Genomic DNA, 22,757 nt, shown 5'->3' with positions numbered 1-22,757 from the left:
CAAGTGGAATAACTTCCAACAAAGGAGAAAAATTTAGTGCTTTGGATGTTGAAGTAACAATAAAAGACCAGGCTAGCAAAATAAAGAATAATTTTTAATTTCTTTTTTAAAAATATTAAAATTAATATTTCAATTTAAAAAATTGGCAGGTTATATTATTCATATTCAATTTGCTTTTTACTTAAAAAATAAAGACCAGAATCCAGTTTTTAACAATGGTTAAGAGGGTTAGGGCCATTGAGGACCGATAAGGTAGCTAAAAGGGTAATATAAGTAAGCTTGTCAGTTGCATATGTTTATTGATTTTCTTTAGAGGATATAAAAAACAGTTTCTAAGAAAATTTTTTTTAAAAAACTATCTTGCAATCTTTAACCGATATCAGCTGAGCTTCTGAAAAGGTCTAGAAAGTGTCGCTCACATCCACAATGAAATTTTAATTAAACATTACCCACCATGATGTGCGCATGTGTTTTTCTCACTGAATTTTTTGCATTATGTTAAAGGTTTGAGAGAGAGAGAAAACAGAGGAAGCAAAGAGGGAGAATACATAAACAATGTATTAAATAGTGTATATTATTTGCTATGATTAGTGGCAGCAACTTGTACCTTATGAACAGCATATGAATTTTTATTAATAATGCCCATGATAAATAAAAAAGTAAATTCTTATTTGTCAATAATAATACAATATATGACTGTCAAAAATGCCCTGCAGGTTGCTATGGCAAACATAACACTGTGAAGAGCACACACTTAATTAGTTCCATAAGTGCTACCATGCTAGTGAACCACAGAAACATGTACATTTCTTGATATTAAGATGGAGCAAAGCAAATCAACATTTTTTCACAGTTAATTTATTATACATTTAATATACTTTACAAAATATGATGCTGAAATAAATGTAAAAACATGTTTGAAATCGACTATGATTCCACACAGTACAATGACTAATTTATTTTTTTTTAAAAAAAAGGGGTAAACAATTTAAAATCTTTGCTCCTGTTTAAAAATTACATTGTCAAACACATCTTGCTTTAAGATTTATTAAGAATTAGTAGATTAAATGTGTTTCCTACTATTAAACAATGAAAGACTGAAATGAATAACACCACAGTTCCTTCCCTCTTTAAGATATTAACAGTAAATTAAAGACATTTATATAAATAATGTTTAAATCAAAAAACATTTCAATATATTGAGCAACTTAATGTTAAAAAAATAATAATCTATCATAAGTGATTATATAATATGTAAACTAAAAAAAGTTAACATTCTCCAATCTTTCTTTAAGTATTTACAAGTACAGCAATTTCGGTGACTGCATGATTTCAATGAGAATAAGTAATTTCCTTGTGTGTGAAATCAATGGCGAATAGAACAATGAATTCACAATGCACATATTTAAGATGACAATGATGACAGATGACAAAATGCACATATACTATGAATGCTTCCATATACAAAGTATATACATTTATGAAAGACTTAATATTTGGCAACTGTAATATGTATACATAAATACATAACACTGAGATGAAGATGGCTCACTACAGTAATATCACCTGAGAAAAATCTTTGCAGGTCTATAACCACTTGGATGATGAAAGTGACTATAGTGTGAGATCTTGCATCCTTTGATTGGCACTGCATAAATGCAATTTCATTTCCTTGTGAAGTTAAAACTTTCTATGGTGAACACTTCAACTTGGGATGTGTGTTGGGGGGGGGTAATGTTCTAGATGAAATTACACATTTTTCCGAATGAAGAATACAGTTCTGCTTCTTACAGCAGCGTCATGATGTTTAGCTCTATATTCTTTCCCTAAGGGGGAAAGAATATTAAAAAAATCATTAAAATTAAATATGATCCATGTGTTTTATATCTATTTATGAACAGAACTATAATTATGAATAGGATTCATATCATGTGAAACACTACCATCACACAGTAGCTTACATGACAGTATAGGATGTTATATGTTACCATATGATGGTAGGATATAATTTAATTTAAATTTGTTCCTTTTTAAATATCAGTAATTTATAAAGAAATGTACTGAATTCATTGGAATAATCCAAATAAAATAAAAACAGAAAGAGGAAAATTCAACACAGTTATATATATCTGCAGAAAAAAAGGAAGAACATAAGGAAAAGCTTTTATGAGATTATGCATACTGACAACTACTTATGGATTTCAATTGAATTCATCTAGACCACAGGTTCCCAAAGTGGGCGCTGAAGCCTTCTAGAGGGGAGGGGGGGGGCTATAGTGGGATCAGAAGCATTTGGGGGCAGTCTAGGAGTCGGTGGCTCTTTATAGAAGAAATTAATAATATATATTTAAAAATTAATTATTTTCATGATTTTGCGATTAGATAATCATTTAAAATTTAAATATTGCATTTTAATTCATCTTATGCCCGTCTTACACGATCAATTTTTTTATCAATTATTTAGTCATTTGAAAATTTACCATGTCAGATAGAAATAGATGTCAATTTTCTATGTCAATGAGAAAATAGAGCATGTGTATATGTGTGTATAATAGGTTATGTTTACAGTAGCAAATATATTCGTTATATTTCATTTCAAAATATATATAAAATATATGAAACCACTTTTCTAATTGATTTGTACAAAAATAAACCCAATTTTATATAATTTAATACTACGAGTAAAAATAATAATGGCAAGAAAGAAAAAAAATTGTAAATTTTAGTTAGCACTAACTTATATTGCTAACTAGAGGGAAAAAACAATGCAAATATTATTCGAAACTTATTATACTGTTTGATGTGGTTATGTTTTGTAGGTGTGTTGTTTATATCTTGTGTAATTATTTTATTTATTAATTATTTTTTATAATTATTCGGACAATGTCGTGGTCGGACGAACAAAATGCGTTTGCGTGCAAAATAAAAAATTGAACGTGTCATACAGGATATTTTAACTTCTATTTTTTATATACTTAAAAAATTTATTCATTTTTTGCTATTGTAAAAATTGATCATGCCATACAGGCTTTAGTCTATCCATGCAGCAGACGAATCTTAACTAGTAGTATGTCGGTCAACTATTACGTAGGTAATTCACTCAATTCAGCATGTTTTGACAGGAATATGGGTGCTTGCAGTGACTTGTTCAAAGCACGAGTACGATGGTATTGCAAACAAGTCAATGCATGCAAGTCAATTCGGGCTAGATTTCAAATCTATAAATACCAGTGGTTTAAGAATAAGTTTCATTATTTTTTATGTGCTTTGCCAACAATCATCAGTCGAAAATGTGATAGATAAGTGGAGTCATACAAAGTATAAATTAAATCTTTTATTTTGTGAATATTTTTGCAAATTTTATTACTTCATTATGTCTGAATATAAGAAGAAATGTCGACAGTACAGTATTGAGTATTTGAAATATGGTTTTATTCCGTCTCAAATATTTGAAATATGGTTTTATTCAAACTGTTATAATGGGGGGGGACGTTACAAAATTTATGTCTTGCAAAGTGGGCAGTGGCCCGAAAAAGTTTGGCAACCTATGATCTAGACTTTCTATACCCCATTTACAATGACAAACTGTTTAACACTGGCAGTGGCTCTGAATATATTTGAAAAAGGAAAAAGAAATAATCAAAACTCAGAGTAATAACTTTAATGTCAAGTAAAGTTAATTACTCAATGTTTTGATTTTCACATTAAGGTTCTCCATATAATATGTACAAAGGGATACAAGCTATACTACAATTCATCATAGTATACACAGCACTACTCACTTTGGCCTACTAAATTCAATTATCTACATTACATATTTTAACTAATGCTACTACAACTCTGATAAAAGATAAAATGCTGGCACTATTTCCTCACAAAATACACAGATCACAAAAACTATTCCCATCCTTCACATCCAGGATACATCTGAAAAGATAGCCAAAGTGCTATTTTCCTAAGGACAAACTTATTCTTTGAATCTACTAAATCTACCAAAAATAAAGGACTAGCAGCCAAATCCATTTCACTCTAGTCAATAATCAAACAGAAGAAAGCAACAGTATTCACAGAAATTACCATAAGTCTAAAAAGCAATTTGTAGAGCCAGAATTAGTAATGAAGAACTCCCTATTCCAACACACCCATCAACAAAATATGGCTCTTAATTTACCCAAAATGTGAAAGACATATTAAGAGCACCCTTCAGTCCAACAGCATTAGGTTACCTATATATATATATATATATATATATATATATATATATATATATATATATATATATATATCAGCAATACAGGATGTTAATTCTCTTTTCTGATACAATTTGAAATTGTGTCTCCAATTACCTGATTGTACTGCCCTGTGTTCTGTGACAAGTGCCCTCTTCCTGCTTTGCTATCATATTCACTTTGTTAAGACAAAGTAATATGTTAGCAAGACACTACTACATATCCTTTCTTTTTTGCTTATTTGCTAATTTTGTAGCTCATATGCTCTTAAATCTACCTTCATAATCCATATTATCTTGATTGCCTGCCTCTGTACTTTCTCAGCTGTCTTTTTATCCCTTCGCAGAACAAAGATGACCAAATTCTGATTGTAGTACTACTACTACTGAAGACCTGCAAAGAGGAGGAATATCTTCATTATTTCTACGAGTCTTTTCCCTCTACACTGATTATCTGTTATACTATCTTTGCTACTTGAGAAATATGCCTCCTGTCTGACATCACTCAGATTCATGATCTCATCAAGTACTTAAGTTAATAAAATAATGCATCAGCAGTCATTTCCACTCAACATCTAACTCTTCGCTTGGCAACATTAAAATGACACTCATTGATATATGTCCATGCTACCAGCCTATCCAAATCATTCTACAAGAATTTTGTATCAAAATTCTTAAGCTTTCCTAATCTAGCAGGAAAAAAATTAGATATAGCCTTCTAAATTTATTGCTAAGTAACATACATATTAAAAAGCAATGGCTCCAAGGAACGAGCTCCACAACACATCACTATCATATCCCTCATTTTCTTAGGCTAATGTGTTACACTGAATTGCTTATCAAGGCGAAGTAATGCAACTTCATAGAAACTTAATGTTATGATAGGTTAAATTCTACCCACCAGTCTGCATTGGTCAATTGCATATATTTGCCTGTCTAGCAAGATGAAAAACACTGCCATTATAAAGATTTCATCCTAGAGAGGATTTGAATCCATATTTTTCTAGCTGAAAGGCATTATTTACTGGCTAAGGTATGGGAGTTATCAACAGATTGAAACAGAGTATATACTAACAGAGAACTACATTTTGCAGATCAGTGCCTGGAGTCTTGCAGCCACTCTATACTCACTTCCTGATAGCTTCACCCTATTATTTATGTCAGAAAGCTAATATTCATTCCCATCTACTCTAATTTATGCAATAACATTCCATATTTTATTCTGTCAAATGCGTTCATCATGTGAAAGCATTTCATCCTTATTCAAGTATCAATGGTTATCTTATAATAAAATATGCCATTTGAAAATTATTTATGGCAGCTTTAGAAAAATTACTTAAAAATATGGTATGGAAAAACTATTTGCTGATGATATTGTCTTTTTAAATGCAGCAGAACTTCAAGAAATAATTGATGAATTGAATATAAAAAATAAAGAATAGGTTAAATGTAAACAGACCCACAACAAAAATAATATATATTAAATGCATAACAAAAAGGTAAGTGCATGTTAAAAAGATTATGGCACGCTGCTACAGTAACCTATTATATTAATTTCTCATTGTGAAACAGTCAAAGTAGACATCTAAATTTGTCTTGAAAATATTTGCTAGTTGCATACTTTCAAATAATATATAATAAATAGGAAAGGGAGATTCATCTCCAGAAGCTGAGTCAAGGTACAGGAAGCACGAGGTCCAGGTTCTTCTCATGGCATCTGGTGAGTGAATGGAACAAAGTACCAGTGGACATCATGAATGTGTCGTTTTCATGAAGAGATAGATTATATGAATTTTCAAACAAATTTTCAAAGTTGTTTTCTTAAATATTCTTGTTTAAAAATACTGTTTTTTTTTTCTTTTTCTGAATTATATAAAGAAAACTAATATACTTACTATTCAGTCATTACTATTGACCCTCTAATTTATAAAAATACAATATTGTTTGTTCAGTGAGGTTTGCAGTTTTTTGGTCCAGGGCTTCTAAACCAGCCAATCCTTTGTCTATTATTCTCTCATATTCAATATCTCATTTCAGTCTCACATCTTTTTGGTGGCTTACTATCGCTTCTGGAACAGTTTTCTCTTCCTCTTTAAGGTCTTCAAGTACCATAAACTTCAATGCTCATTTCCACTGTTTGTAATTTCATATCAGGTAGCATGGATATTTTTAACAGGTTCATATTCTTTCCTCAGTGATATTTCATTCTCCTCTGCACTATTCTCATTGCCCATTTAAGTGTTCTTCAAAAGTTAAAATTATATGATACTTTGATCATTATATGAGGGGAAACTGTGTTTGGCAGCACATCATTACGTTTTCACAATATTTGTCTAAAGTTGCTGAGTCAATGAAAATACCAATATTATGAGTCAACAACAAGATCTTGAAATGTAGGTTGTTTTCCTTGTAAAACTTGTAAAGTTTTGACCTTATGCACAAAACAGTTTATGGTCAAGTTAATATCCTGGTTGTTCTTAATAGGGAGCAGGATACAGCATTGTTTCATTAAGGGAAAAGCTGTTTTTGACATATCTGCTTACTTTTTTTGAGAAAAAGTCAAAGGAAGCAAAACCAGGGTAATGAGTATTGAAAGTTTTCTCACTTGGTTATACTATACGTTAAAGATGCCAAGAAATTATATTCTTGGTTTCATTCTTTATCCAAGTGTAAGCAAACAAAGTTTGCACATGAAGTAACTTCATGACTGGGCAAACTTTGTTTGCTTATACTTGGAAAAAGGATGAAACCAAGAATATAATTTCTTCGCATCTTTAACTCAGAGTAATGGGTGTTATGTGATTTGTTTAGATTTCAACCAATATTTCATAGACTACATAAGAACTTACTGAATAGAATGTGCCACAAAGGAACTGATAATTATGTAGTTGAGATGGGTAGGAAATTCTATCCATCTCAACTTGGTTGATAAATGACAAAGTAGCACTAAGAGGGAAGTCTTCAAAGAGGCAAGTTGTTAGTTGCAGGGTACCCTAGAGTTCAGTGATAGAACCCATTTTATATATTCATAATGATTTAGATTGATACATTAAATTTTTCCTCTTAGCTGGCTATTTGAAGTCAGGCAGAGTAATCAATTGTTTATATAAATCAGTTCTTTAAATGGGGTTTAAAATATTAATATGAACTAACTACAAAATATTAGATGGATATAAATTGAAAGGACCAAATCTTTGTTTTAGAAAAGTTGACTACAATGATTTTGTTATTTTGTTTGACAGGAAATCTAACTTTAAGAATCATATGAGCATGACTAGTAAAGCTGAGTAAGTTGTAGGCTTAATTAAAAGCAGCTTCACTTATAGGAGGGTGGAAGTGAAGTTATATTTTCATAAAAAGTCTCTGATTAGGCCAGTATGAATACCAAGAATATCAACAGTATTCAGAAAAGATGACTAAGTGTGTAAAGAGAGATTTTATCATGACAGTTATAAGAATCAGTTCATTAGATGATGAATTTATCCAACAGGAAATTGAAAATTTTGTCTACTTTGAGACATGTAGAAGATGGATGATTGAACTAAGCAGTGCTAGAGGCCATAATAAAGATACACATTCTCCATTCACAATGCAGTTGATATTTTCAATTAAATAAACAGACGTAATAACCACAGTAATAAATTTTAATAAGTAAATATTTCATCCTAAGTATCTTAGGACATCGTCAGTACAGTTAATTCAAACAACACTAGGAATAACATACAGTTAGGGCACATGATTACAATGGAATCTCCCAATATGTGTGCAGTAGAATGTTATAGAATTAAATTAAAATATATCTGGAAGAAAAAAAAAAGATTACAATAAAATAAGATAACATATATAAAAATTATTTTATACAATTTTGTATGACAATTTCCCATACTTTAGGAATAGCAAGAACGTCATTATGGTTTAGATTTGGTCTCTGAAGTAGGGCTTCAGCACTTTCTTTATATAAACGTTCATGTTTATATAAAGTTTGGTCTATGTAGAAGTTTGGTCTTTTCCCAATGGATCCTATGGTTTGGGTTTTCAACTCCATGTTGTGCGAGGCCAGATTTCTGCGGTTTGATAAGACGGATATGGTCTTGATGTTTCGAAATGTGTTTATGAACAGATCTATCTGTCTGTCCATAGTAAGACAATTTACAGGAGCATGGGACCTCGTACACACCAGGTAGCATCACAGGTGAGAGTTTGTCTTTAGGAAAAAGGTAACAAGTTATAGATATGGTTGATGTATTTGTAGGTAGTAGTGAGTTTGTATTTCTTCATAATTTTTGAAAGATGTTCGGAGATGCCTTTGACATAAGGTATGGGAATCCTATGGGCTTGTTCTTGTCTAGGTTGATGTGTGGTGAAGTGACTGATGATATTTTGAGTTGTTTTAAGATTTTTGAGTTGTTTCCAACAGAATGGATACATCCATTCTGTTGGAAACTGACATGCTAATTAGCTTCGACATTGTCTCCCTCTTCACTAATGTTCGCCATAAGGAAACAGTAGACTTGTTAACTCATCAGTCTGATATTGTTGAATTATTCAAATTTGTTTTTAAGTCCGGTTACTTCACTTGAAAAGAAAAAATTTACAAGCAAGAGGAAGGAACAGCAATGAGGTCTTCCTTATCACCAAACTTAGCAAATTTGTTTCTAGAATACCTTGAAGAAAAAATTTTCACATTTAAATACCCAAATGGCTACGATATGTCAATGACATCTTTGCTGTCTGGGGTCATTCCAAACAAGAACTAAACCTGTTTCTAGATAAAATAAATCTTCTTCATCCTCGCATCAAATTTACTAGAAAAAGAATCTCCACATGGTATCTCCCTTCAGGATTTACACATCCGAAGAAGATGGTTCCATCTCCACTCCTGTCTATAGCAAGCCGACATTTTCAGGTTCATTCACAATTCTTCTGCTCATCATCCATCTCAAAAATTTGGCATCGTTAAATCATCAGCACACAGATTCTGCTCCTCTGAAGAATCACTAAACCAAGAATTGAAAATAATCAAAAATACAGTCATTCTAAATGGACACAATCTTAAAACAACTCAAAAAAATCATCAGTCACTTCACCACGCATCAACCTAGACAAGAACGAGCCTATAAGATTCCCATACCTTATGTCAAAGGCATCTCTGAAAGTCTTTCAAAAATTATGAAGAAATACAAACTTGCTACTACCTAAAAACCCATCAACCAGATCTATAACTTGTTACCTTCTCCTAAAGACAAACTCTCATCTCTGATGCTACTTGGCATGTACAAGGTTCCATGCTCCTGTAAATTGTCTTACTATGGACAGACAGGTAGATCTGTTCATAAACACATTTCGGAACATGAAGACCATATCCATCTTATCAAATCGCAGAAATCTTGCCTTGCACGTTCTTGCTATTCCTGAAGTATGGGAAATTGTCATACAAAATTGTGTAAAATAATTTTTATATATGTTATCTTATTTTAATGTAATCTTCCCCCCCCACCCTCCAGATATATTTTAATTTAATTCTATAACACACTAATGCAATGCACGCATATTGAGATTCCATTGTAATCATGTGCTCTAACTGTATGTTATTTCAAGTGTTGTTTGAATTAACTGTACTGACGATGCCTTAAGATACTTAGGATGAAATATTTACTTATTAAAACTTATTACTGTGGTTATTACATGTGTTTGTTTAGTCATGAATCCTCCACAGGTTTCACTGTATAATAAAGTTGATATTTTCAATGTTTCTACCTATTTTCATTGTCTTTGTCTTGTTATTGCTGATTTCATATGAAATTTATTATAACAGTTATTCAATTTAACCAGGGAATCTTGCAGACTTGTAGTGGATTTACTTAAAAGTATAACATCGTCTACATATGAGATTAATATCTTCAATTTTGATATCAGGTTTAATACTGCTTTCCTTCATAATGTGATCCATATATATAATGAATAACAGAGGGGATAATGTACATCCTAACATAATTTGATATTAAATCTGACACCAGATTTAATATCAAATCATCTTCCTGTACTTCCTTCAATTCTAATTGCTGACTTACAACTCAAATAAAGACTAAGTATTGCTAAATATAAATGTAACTGTAGTGGTTTTGAATAGCTTTTCTCTTGGCACCTTATCATATGCCTTTTGCAGGCATACAAAACTTAAATACAGATCTTTGTTATATTCCCACAATTTCTCAATTATTTGTCGTAAAGTGAAAATCTGATCCTGACAGCTTCTATTTGACCTGAATCCAGATTGTTCTTCACCAAGCTTCCCTTTTACAATCCTTCTCAACCGTTTCTCAAGTATAATTAAAGATATCAAGAAATTATATACAGGGTTTAATCCTTTATTCAAGTTTAAGCAAACAAGTTTGCGCCTGAACTATTTTCAGGACTGGAGCAACTCGTATAAAGAAGCTAAGATTTCACATCACTTGCCTTAGTATCCCATAATGCAAAGCACATCTCCTTGTGGAGATGTATAATGGTATGCATTATGGGTCACTACCCAGACCAGTTTCGACTTTTATTCAGGTCTCGTCAGTGGAAGCCAGACCCAGAGGTGATACTAAGGTTGAAGTAATGCAGAAGTCATATTTTCATATACAAGTAGCCAAATTATTAAAATACTCTGGATTAGAGAAAGTTGCTGGAAGTTTTTCCACTTGGTTATACTATAAATTAAAGATACCAAGATGTGAAGTTTTAGCTCTTTTATACGAGTTGCAGCAGTCCTGAAAATAGTTCATGCGCAAACTTGTTTGCTTACACTTGGATAAAGGATTAAACCAAGAATATAATTTCTTGGTGACTTTAATTTATAGTATAACTAAGTGGAACAACTTCCAACAATGTTTCTCAAGTATACTCTATAATTCTCACATTCAGTTCTATTTCCCTTTTTTGTATATGGGTACTATGAAAGCTGTACTCCAATCATCTGGAATTCATCCCTCTGTCCAGGGCTTCTGAACTATGCAGTACAGCGACTGCAAGACTTTTATACCTCCATACTTAGCATTTTTGGTCGAATATATCATCTACTCCAGCTGCCTTTCCACATTTCTGACTGTTGATGGCTTTTCTACTTCAAGTATGGTTATGTATTCCTGACTGCATGCCTCTTGAGTGTTTTTTACTTACTGTGCTATCACTGCTCATTTCATTTAGCAACTTTTTGAAGTAATTACTCCATAGTTCAAGGATATCTTTTTCTCCAGTTTTCATGCCACTTTTGTCATCTCCAATTCCTTACAGCACTCTTTCCTCCATTTCCGAGCTTCTTCAACAACCTCCAGAATATCTTGCTACCTTCTTGATATTTATTTTCTATGTTCTTACCAAAGTCTTCCCATGACTTTTGTTTAGCTAGTTTTACAGAGAGTGCAGTTTTCTTACATTTGTCTCTGTATTCTCTAAGAGCACAAGCTGACTTATTTGCCAGGAACTTTTGATATGCTTTCTTCTTTTCCTTCACTACCTCCTTAATTTCCTGTGTCCACCATGGAGTTCTGATTTTTCTATCCTTGCAGACAACCTTATCACATGCCTCTCTGGCTGAATCAATGTTTTCTTCAGGACTTGCCACTGAATCTCCAAGGTTTGGTTCCTGTTCTCAAACTCTTTCATTTTCTTTTCAATAATCTTTCTGTATTTTAGTCTACAGTTCACATCTGAGAGCTGCTCAACTTTTATTCGCTTTAAAACTTTCTTACATGTTATTCTTTTCAATATGAAATTCAATTTTATCTTGCTCAAGACTAAATGGTAATCACTTCCAATTTCAAATCCTCTGTACACTCTAGAGTCCTGCACCAGTGAGAAAACATCCCTATCAACAATAAATAGTCAATGAGACTTTTCTTATTCCTTGCCTCTTCTCTCCATGTGAATTTGTGCACATTTTTATGTTGGAACATGGTGTTAGTAATAACCAGTCCATGTCCTGAGCAGAAATCCACCAGGTATTTGCCATTATTATTAGCTTTGGTCTTTTCTCCAAATTTTACCAAAATATTTCTGTGTCTGACAATCATTTTCTACTCTGCTATTTAGATCCCCAACAAGAATCAACTTTTCTTTTTTCATTTTGTCAAATGCTTTCTCTAAAGCCTCAAAATATTTCTCCACTTCTACCTTAGTAGAACCTTCTGTGGGACCTTAGGCACAACTAAGTATTGTCCAGTTCCCCATTCTGATATTTGCCCACATCACTCTGCTTGATATTGCCTGCCATAGAAGATTAGACTCATATTTAGTGTTGAATACTATAGCTACTCCTTTTCCCTGAGTGTTATTGCTTGAATATAACATTTTGTATTTATTGCTTTGAAAGATTATCAACCTATAGTACATTAGTGCCACTGGTGGACTAAGAACTTTTTTTATATTTTTTTTTATTATTAATTTTTATGTAATCTGGAAACCTTGCTCTAGAGTTCAAACATGGAATATTCTTGATATAATGTTTCATCACTGCTTCAATCTGAACAAGCACGAAATTAATTCAGATATGATTAACTTTGATATTGCATCTCTGGCTACTAATATACTGCTAACCTCCGATTTCATAAAGTCTTTATCAAATTCGAGATCTATCTAATTATTCAAATTTACTATACATGAGTGTTATTTTACCAGAAAGGAAAAATATCTGCAGGTTCTCAAATCTACCATTAGCGAATTTCTACTTTCTCCTCATCTTTCCACCCAGTATTATTGTATTATAAGCTGAATAATTGCTTGAATATGAGGTTATACATTAAAAAAAAAAAAAAAAAAAAAACCTAAGTAAAGGTAATGCAATTGTTTTAAATCACCACAAATATTTGCAATGATTTCATTCAACTTTGACATTTTGAAACATCTCCCTTCATACTTAAGGCATGTTTGGGAGATTATGTAAAAAAACTACTTTTGACAAAGTGGTTGTTCAGAAAAATTGAAATATCTAACAAGATTGTTTATTCCATTCTGTTCAATCATATAATCTTTGTTGATAACTTTATAAATGATTTGATATAATGACAATGGATCCCTATCCACACCGGAAAGTTCATCATCCATCAGTATGACAATATGTGGATGGTGATAGCAGAGCAATTGTCAGAAGATCTAGTATGGTTCATGGAAAATTCTTTGCAGAGAAAATTGAGATAATATTGTAATGATATGAAAAACGAATGCAAAACAAAGAAATATTTTAGAAAATAGTTTCTTTCTGTTTTTCTGTATTATTTATTTAATTAGAGTTTATTTAACTATTTTTAATCTGTATAAAGTGAAATTAATATTTTGTATTTTATTGATTTATGAGTTCTCTAATTTCTATTTATTTCTTAAAATGTTCATCTTTTTGTTTCTTGCTTAGATACTACAGACTCTTTAGATGGGATATGAATAATTTACCAAAGCATGATAGGGTGGTTAGGGAGTAAGACCACCAAAATATAAGAACATTTATTTTTTGTAACTTTCACTATTTTTTCTATGTACTTAAGACACTCATCCAGGTGCAACTTTTTTGTTTTTTTTTTCCTAAACAAAACAATTTCAGAAAAGATGCTTTACAGGAATAGTATATTAAATTTTTATATTATATTAAAAATTATATTATTAAAGAAAAAGTGGCAGTAAAATTGCATAAATTCTTTCATGGTGTAAATCAGCTTAAGGTAAAATTCTCATCTGCAACTGACCCTTAACTCCATGATTATAATGGAAAGCCTAATATTCTTCTTTGGCCTATCGTAGATGTTATTAGCTTGCCTACTTATTTGTTATCTAAACATCTGGCTAATCTTCTAAAGAAGCACATTAGACATACGGATGCCCACACGAAAAATTCACAACACTATAGAAAAACTAGAAGAAATTTCTATCTCACCAACGGATATTCTAGCTAGTCTGGATATTGTATCGTTGTTCACAAATGTTCCTGTGAATGAAGTTATGGCACTTAAAGATAATCTGTTCCCTCAAGATATCTTTCAACTATTTAGATGCTGGCTCAACTGAATTTTTTCCAATGGAACAGAAAAAATCTACAAACAACAATCTGGCCTTGCAATGGGAAGCCCTCTATCTTCTCCATGTGCTGATTTATTCATGGAAGACTTGGAAAAAGATGTCTTGCTATCTACAAATCCTAAACTGTCACTTTGGCAGAGATACATAGATGACATATTTATAATATGAAAACATAGTGTGACTGAGTTACACGATTTTCTTTCATTCGTTAACTCCTTCCGCCATAAAATCAAATTCACTTTAGAACTGAAAATGAAGGAAAATTACCTTTTCTAGACATTCTAACTTTTTTTTTCGAAAAAAAAGCAGAAGGGGGGCATCCCTCTTAACGTACACCGTAAGACCACTCACACAGGTTATTACCTACATTTCTCTTTGTTGCACCATATATCACAAAAATTAGGTATTGTATATATATTCTGAAAAAGAGGATGATCTCTATGATAAGAAATAAAGGAGCACTAAAAGAAGAATTACATTCTCTTCTCCAACTATTGGTCAGGTCAACAGATGTTCTAAAAAAATAGTACAAAGAATACTATTCTCTACTACCTCTCCACAACAGATTAATGACATTCACTACAGAGGTTCGGTTTCTATCCCTTATATTGACAAACTTTCTCTAAAAATTGCCAATCTCCTGAAATCTAATGACATAAGGGTGGCCTTCAAACCCATTGTAACTGTATGATCTGTTACGCTTGCCTAAGGACCACAACTCTTTCAACAAACATCCTGGAATTTACAAAATTCCATGTTCTTGTGGCATAAGGCAAACATCAAGAAGTTTAGAAATAAGACAAAATGAGCATATTGAAGATGTCAATAACAACAGACAAGACAGTCAAGTCTGGCATTCCATTTCTCCCACATGCACCACAATAATGAGTGAGACAAACATTCCATGCCTTACATAGAAGACAATTTCAATACCCGCAATGGTAATCCACTCAACAAGGCACTCTCAACAGAAACCAAGGAATGATTTTATGTGATATTTGGAAGTCACTTATTCGATCTTTTAACATATCGGACTTTATTGAAAGTTTATTTTTACTTGGTTAGACTATAATAAATTTAGTTTAATCCTTTATCCAAGTGTGAGCAAACAAAGTTTGCGCATGAAAGTATCTTCAGGACTGGGATAAGGTAGTACAACACTGGGCAACTCGTTGCAAAGATGGAGCAAGCTAACATCACTCCTATCTCAGTATCTCCCATAATGCAAAACACATCTCCTTGCGGATATGTATAATGTTATGCATTAAAGGAAGGGCCACTACCCAGACTAGTTTCGACCATTATTGAGGTCTCTCCAGTGGGAGCCAGGCCAAATGGAGATACCAAGCAGAAGCATTAGCAAGGTCATCTCTACCTATTGAGATACCGTTTGGCAACTCCTATAGGTAGAGATGGCCTTGCTAATGCTTCTGCCTGGTATCTCCACTTGGGCCTGGCTCCCACTGAAGAGACAGCAATAAAGGTCGAAACTAATCTGGGTAGTGGCCCTTCCCTTAATGCATAACATTATACATATCTGCAAGGAGATGTGTTTTGCATTATGGGAGATACTGAGATAGGAGTGATGTTAGCTTGCTCCACCTTTGTAACGAGTTGCCTGGTGTTGCACTACCTTACCTCAGTCCTGAAGATACTTTCAGGTGCAAACTTTGTTTGCTCACACTTGGATAAAGGATTAAACTAAATTTATTATATCAGACTTTAATTTCTCTGCAAAATATTGTACGCACCTGCTAAACAATGACTGATCCATGTCAGCTTCCAAGCTCCACATGTTTCTGTTTTTACTTTTATTTTTGTGTAACGGTTCCTACATATTCGGTTTTTAGTTATGTAAAGATTCATATCTACCACTTATTGTCAACCACCTATAAACCCAGTGTTAGTTATTTTTGTTACATTCATTTTTGTTTAAAAAAAAAAAAAATCAACATACTCAGTCTGGCGTTATACTTGCTAGCATGGCTGGCCAATTAGTTTGTGTATTTGCTTGCCAACTAACAAGGCTGGAGATCCAAATCATACTGTGGGCATGGATATTTGTGGTTGTCTTTAGTGGGAGATGAAGTTCACCACCCAGTGTGAGACCACTTCTCCCTGTTTATTGGAGGTCTGAAAAAGTTTCAGGTTTATGTCTTTAGAACAGAGTTTCTGGATTATGTAAGAAATAAATAAATAAAAATAAAATAAAATGTTAAAAATATCCTTTGCCTGCCTATAGTACTAATGTACTACAGGTTTCAAACCGTTCATGGGTGGAAGTCACATAAAAAAAAGTATATTAACATATTTACTATTTTGCCATCAGATTGCGAATGTGTCCCTTAATTAACATGCATTTCACAACAGGAGTCATAAACAGCCCCTTACTAATTTTCCTTAATACATCTTCCAAATGGATGTCTGATATTCTCTCTATAGCAATCCCACCTACCTCTCCTTCCTGCATACAACCTGTATTTCTTAACAGGAAAACATCCACAAGAAATGTTACTAATTACAAAGAAATAGCGACTACATATGTATTACACACACACAGATTATATCCTTAGCTCACATACCTGATTTATACTCATAGTCAAATCAATGAATGAATACAGCACAAAGCAAAATAATTTAACAGCAGGTTTAGTCATTCCAATATTTTGTCTCTGTCACAGAGACATTTTCAACATACAATATTAAAACTGTAATAACACACAAAACAATAAGTGGAAGAAATCAGACTATTTAAAGCCTAAAGTTGCCCTCTATGGGTACTGTTGGCTAACCTCAGCTGTTGGGCAGGAGACCTAAGCATTAAAGTTTCTCAAATCTTGGAAAGTTTAACACAACCATATTTATCAAGATTAGGGTTGATTTTTTTTAATCTGCTGCTGATTTTAAAAAGTCTTTCAAGTTTGTATGCACTGTGATAAGTAGAATTTGAGTAGAAGTATATTATAGTACTTTGTTGTATGCAACTGCTTAAGAATTTCTGTTGCTAGTACTATGCTGCTCAATTTAGTTAAGGAATCCTAATATAAGGGGAGAGTTAGAGAGGGGCCAACCACCCCTCCTGTAAAAAACCCTATTTGTTATGAAACAAGCACCACAGAAGCCTCGTAATTCGGACGCCTTTGCGACTATGATTATTAATCGTTTTGGGACCTGGAATATACGTAGTTTGGTGAAAGAAGGAGCTCTTTTTAATGTAACAAATGTCTTACGACAGTATAAAATTGGACTTTGTGCTGTACAAGAAGTGCATTGGCTGGGACAAGGCTCGACCCGCAATCAGAGTTACACGCTATACTATAGTGGTGACTACAGAGGACGTAGAGTCCTCGGAACTGCGTTTTTAGTTAGTGATAACTTTTTGTGTAATATTTTAAATTTTAAACCTGTGAACAATTGGCTGTGTACTATTAGAATTAAGGAACGTTTCCAAATGTGTCTATTGTGAACTGTTATGCGCCTACTGAAGAGAGCTCGGAGGAAGCTAAAGATTGTTTCTACGAAGTACTTGAGCATACTTGTAATAATCTACTGTCCTATGACGTCAAGCTAGTGGTGGGAAATTTCAACGCGGAGCTGGAGAAAGAGCATGTGTGGCACCCTTTTGTGGGTAGTGAGAGCCTACATGAGGAGTGCAATGATAATGGGATCCGACTTGCGAGTTTTGCCACCGCTACGGGATGCTTTGTAAAGAGCACTATATTTGCACATAAAGACGTCCACAAACAGACCTGGAGATCACCAAATGGTAGAACAGCTAACCAAATAGACCATGTACTAGTGTATCGACATCACCACAGCTCCATCTCGGATGTGAGATGTTTCAGAGGAGCAGATGGAGATAGTGACCACTATCTGGTAGCCTATGATTTCAGGCATAGAATTGCAGTTCAGAAGCCCGCGTGTCCTACCATATGATCGGCATGGGACCTGGACAAGTTGAAAACAGCAGAAGGCAAGTGAGCTTTCCAGTTAGAGTTGCAGAATCGTTTTGGGGAGTTACAGGATGATCCGGATGGGATGTGGGACACCATCAAAAATATGGTTGCGTTAGCTGCCTCGAGAACTGTGGGAAAGAGAAAGAGGAGGAGAAAAGCATAGTTTAATAGACAGTGTGAAGAAGCTGTAGCGAAATGAAGGGAAGCACTATTGAACTACCTAGCAGATAGCAGGAAAAAAAGCTGCATATGAGAGAGTGAGAAGAGTGGTGAATACATGTCTACACAGGGAAAAGCAGAAGTATCTTAATGAGAAAGTGGCTATTATAGAGAGAAATAGGGTGACGAATAATGGACGGGAATTGTACCGGACGATCAAAGCCATGCGAGGTGCCCAGACACATGCGGCAACCATAAGAGATGAGAGTGGAAATCTATTAACAAACTCAAAAGATGCTCTCGCTTGGTGGCATAGATATTTTGTGAACTTGCTGAATGTCAATGCTGGAACGTCAATATCGGAAGATTATACTCCTTATCAAACTGCTGAACCATTTATGGAAGAGCCGACATTTAGTGAGATTACTCGTGCTATCTGCATGCTGAAAAATAATAAGGCTCCAGGAGTGGACTGCATACCGGCAGAGCCCCTGAAGAATGGTGGGGACGTCCTGCTGGAGCAGCTGCACCAGCTCATCTTGATAATCTGGCGAGAAGAATGGCTGCCAGACGAGTGGAGGGAGTCGCTGATCACCCCAGTATATAAGAAAGGAGATAAGGCTCAATGCAACAACTATAGGGGCATCTCACTGCTGTCGACTGGCTACAAGGTGCTGTCTAACATCATGCTAATGCACCTCACACCATATGCAGAAAAGTGCCTTGGTGACTACCAGATGGGCTTCAGGAGGAACCGTTCTACAATAGACCAATTCTTCACGCTGCGCCAAGTTTTTGAAAAGTGCTGGGAATATAACCGGGAAGTTCATAATATTTTCATAGACTTTTCTAAAGCCCATGATTCAATGATACGCCCAAAAATATGGCAAGTGTTAGAAGAGCTGGGAATTCCTCGAAAACTCCGAAAAATGGCACAGTTATGCGTAGCTGGTTCAAGAGCAAGAGTGAAAGCAGAAGGTGACCTTTCAGACCCGTTTCAAGTACAGATCGGTGTGAAGCAGGGTGATGGGCTTTCTCCAATTCTCTTCAATCTAGTGTTGGAAAAAGTAATTAGAAACACACAGCAAGTGGCAGGTGGAGTCAACATGGGGGGGCAAGTTAGGATTCTTGGCTACGCTGACGACCTGAACGTTATGGTGCATCAACGGGACAACGCAGTGGCATTGGTTACTGCTATTGAAGAAGCTGCAGAAGAAGTTGGCCTGAAAATAAATGCCAAGAAGACAAAATACCTTTTTATGAGTCGCCATGCTGCTCAAGATCCAGAGGGAGCTACACAGTTTGAGAGGGTGAAGGAATTTAGGTACCTGAGTTCTTTCGTGACTGAAGACAACAAACTTGAGGCTGATTTCCAGAGTCGAGTAAATGCTGCAAATGTTGCCTATTATCAGGTGCGTTCCCTTTTCACCTCGCATTTGCTGTCTTGGACTACAAAGGTGGGACCATACAAGACTTTGATCAGGCCTGTTCTCTTCTACGGTGCTGAAGCGTGGACTCTCATGGCGAGACAAGCCGATCACCTGAGCGTATTCGAGAACAAGATGCTACAACGTATCTATGGAGGGGTCATGGCAGACGGAGTCTGGAGGAGGTGGTCCAATGCTGCCATACACGCTTTATACAACTTGGCAGATGTCTTGATGGAGCTGCGAGCCCGATGTCTTCAGTGGCTGGGGCACCTGTACTGTATGGGCCCCGAAAGGACTGTGAGACAAGCGTGAAAGGCCCGACCCCGATCAGGGAAGCTGCCAGGGAGACCAAGAAAGAGATGGGGGGATCAGGAGAAGGAAGACCTGTAGGCTGTCGGGCTGGAGACCAGAACGTGGCCGACAGTCACAGAGGACTGTGCCCAGTGGCGACATGTGGTGCTTGAGGCCAAAAGTCCCCCCGTGCTGATAGCGCCTGGCTAATGTAAAAATGTAATGTAATGCACTGTGATGAAGCATAATAGTTTTATTCCACATGATCCTCTGCAAGCTATTCAAGACATAGTCAGCTAGAGCTGACTGACCATAGTTAATATGATAAGTTATGACAAGGAACCTTGTAAACACCTGGAACAGAGGAAGAGAAAGTGAATCCTTAAGAGAGCAGAAGAGAAGCCAGCCAAACGAGACTTGAAAGCAGTGCAGAGATTATATTTCTTTAAAATTCTGACTATTTTTTGAAGTACCCCAGAAACAGGAAATAGTAATTGCATTATTGTACTCTGTATGTTGAGAGAGGTGTAAGGAGATGGGAGAGATAATTTGTAGATCTTTTTGGCATTATAACTATTGAATAGAGAGGTGAATAAAAGCAAGTTCAGTTGTAAAGAAGCTTGGATAGAACAGAAGTTGAAGGCTCTGCTGACAAGGGTTTTGTTTTTACGACACCATATAGAAGGAGGATGATAGGAAAGTTTATGTATATATGGGGGGGGGGGGGGGAGGTCCTAGAAAGTTCTGATAAACAACTAGAAAAAAAAAAAAGATTAAATTTATCATCATATGTATCAAGGATTTAGGCCTAGCATGGCCTGTTCCGGCCTTAGAAGTCATTTTTACTGATTAAATTTATATCAATAATAATCGTTTAGTATTTGTAATAATTTATTCTTTTTCTTTCTTGTGGTTATATCAGTTGATTTAATATCATTTTTGTTCTAGGTATTTATCAGAACTTTCCTGATTGGCAGACATGTGATTAGAGTATCTTAAAAAAAAGCAGGCTATTGTTATTTTTCTTTTTCTACAGTGAAATGGATTCTGGAGTGCTGGCTGTTGAGGTGGAAGAGGAAAGAGTAACGTGTCTGAACCATTTGGCCAAATAGAGAACACAACATCAATATATCTTAGCCAAATAGAAGGTTAAAGAATGACAGTCAAGAGCATGTTTTACAAAATGCTCCATATAGAAACTGGCCAGAGGAGGCAAGAGCCCATGAAAGTATCTATCTGCTTAAATATGGTTAAGATGGCAAATTTAAAGAGATTGATAAAGTTGAAGTTTAAAGTGTCAGAAAGAAGGATATTTGTAAATAAGAAGTGACATCGAAGCTCACCATGATATCATCATTATTCCTCATAGGACTTTTAGGCTTTAATTAATATAATTTCTTCCTCTCATTTTTGGTGTGTGTGTTATACAGTATTACAATTTTAATACTGTATTCTTAAAAATGTTTCTGTGAGAGACAAAATATTGAATGATTAACCCCACTATTTAATTGTCTTTTTGTGCTGTATTCATTTTATTAAATTTTACTGCCCTTAGCTCACCCCTGCATATAATGGTGTTTTACTGATTGTTATATGTTGACTTAAAGATGACATTGATACGAATGTTAAAATGTAAAATAGAAACACTCTCAATAAACATTATGAATCTTTCATGTAGCACTCTTAATAAACCTGCAACATGAATATGGACACTCACTTCAACAGAGGCAGCGAAAAAAAGAAAAAGATACAGCATATAGTCAATTAGACCCCTTCTGATGCAATGTTACCACTCCAAGAACTATTCCAATTCCAAGAATTATTCTAATAAAATTTTACACTTTTGCTAAACTAATTATAGGCAAGTAAAAAAAACATTACATTTCAAAATAAAAATATTTTCAAAGTTAATTATCACTTTTCATATAATGAAATACTAAGTTATTATTTAACGAACATCTTCTTTCAGGAAACTGTTATTGATAATTGATGCTATGTCCAATATAAAATTTGCTATTTTTTGATTAAGCTTCATTCCACAATTTGTTATTAATAACTGATGTGTCAAATATGTAATTAAGAACTGAGTTTTATTTTATATGATAGCTGCAAAGAATTACCTATTTCTTTTTTTCCTTGCAAAAAGGAAAACATCCTTTACTTTCTGGTTCAGGAGGCTGATCAAGTAACAAGTCAGGAGAAGGAGTATTATTTGGTCCAAATACATTTAGTTCCCTAAAGCTACCTGTTTCTATCATCTGGAACATATTAAAAAAAAGTAATGAAAAATTTCAAGCAAATTTTCTCAAAATTAGTCCTGTTAATTATTAATTACATTTACTGTATAAACAAATTTTGTAAGTAAACATCCTTAAATATGGAAAAAAATTCTCTAAAAATAAGTTATGATGGGAAGCAATGCATTTCACTTCAAGTAAAACATTGCTATTTGCTAATGAAGTGACAACGAGATTTTATTAGTTTATATTGAGTTACTGAGTGAGCACTTTGCAAGAGTATATCATCCAGGTGGTGACATTGCAGAAACGAATAAACCAGTAGATTATACGGGAATTGTGGTTAATGAAGTGGAGGTGAGTAGTCTACTGCATAACCTCAATGTCAATACATCTGTGGGATTGG

At 34.2% G+C, this 22,757-nt stretch overlaps 1 protein-coding gene across 1 annotated transcript in view; it reads right to left on the bottom strand.

Moving 5' to 3' along the window:
- Window positions 1-834: 834 nt before the first annotated feature.
- Window positions 835-22,757, bottom strand: part of LOC150106798 (G protein-coupled receptor kinase 2-like) — a 308,070-nt gene continuing 286,147 nt past the window's right edge. Inside the window, exons 15-16 of the mRNA XM_090392711.1 lie at window positions 22,235-22,372; window positions 835-1,826 (exon numbers count right to left, since the gene is read on the bottom strand). Of these exons, the coding sequence (XP_090248837.1) occupies window positions 22,235-22,372 (138 nt within the window). The 3' untranslated portion in view covers window positions 835-1,826. The remainder of the gene's footprint in view (window positions 1,827-22,234; window positions 22,373-22,757) is intronic.

The sequence above is a fragment of the Typopeltis vanoorti genome, chromosome 5 (genome assembly GCF_054136105.1).
Source record: "Typopeltis vanoorti isolate ZY-2024b chromosome 5, IOZ_Tvanoo_1.0, whole genome shotgun sequence".
Taxonomy (NCBI): domain Eukaryota; kingdom Metazoa; phylum Arthropoda; class Arachnida; order Uropygi; family Thelyphonidae; genus Typopeltis; species Typopeltis vanoorti.
Note: the sequence above shows the minus strand (reverse complement) of the source record. Positions and strands in the feature narration are given on the sequence as shown.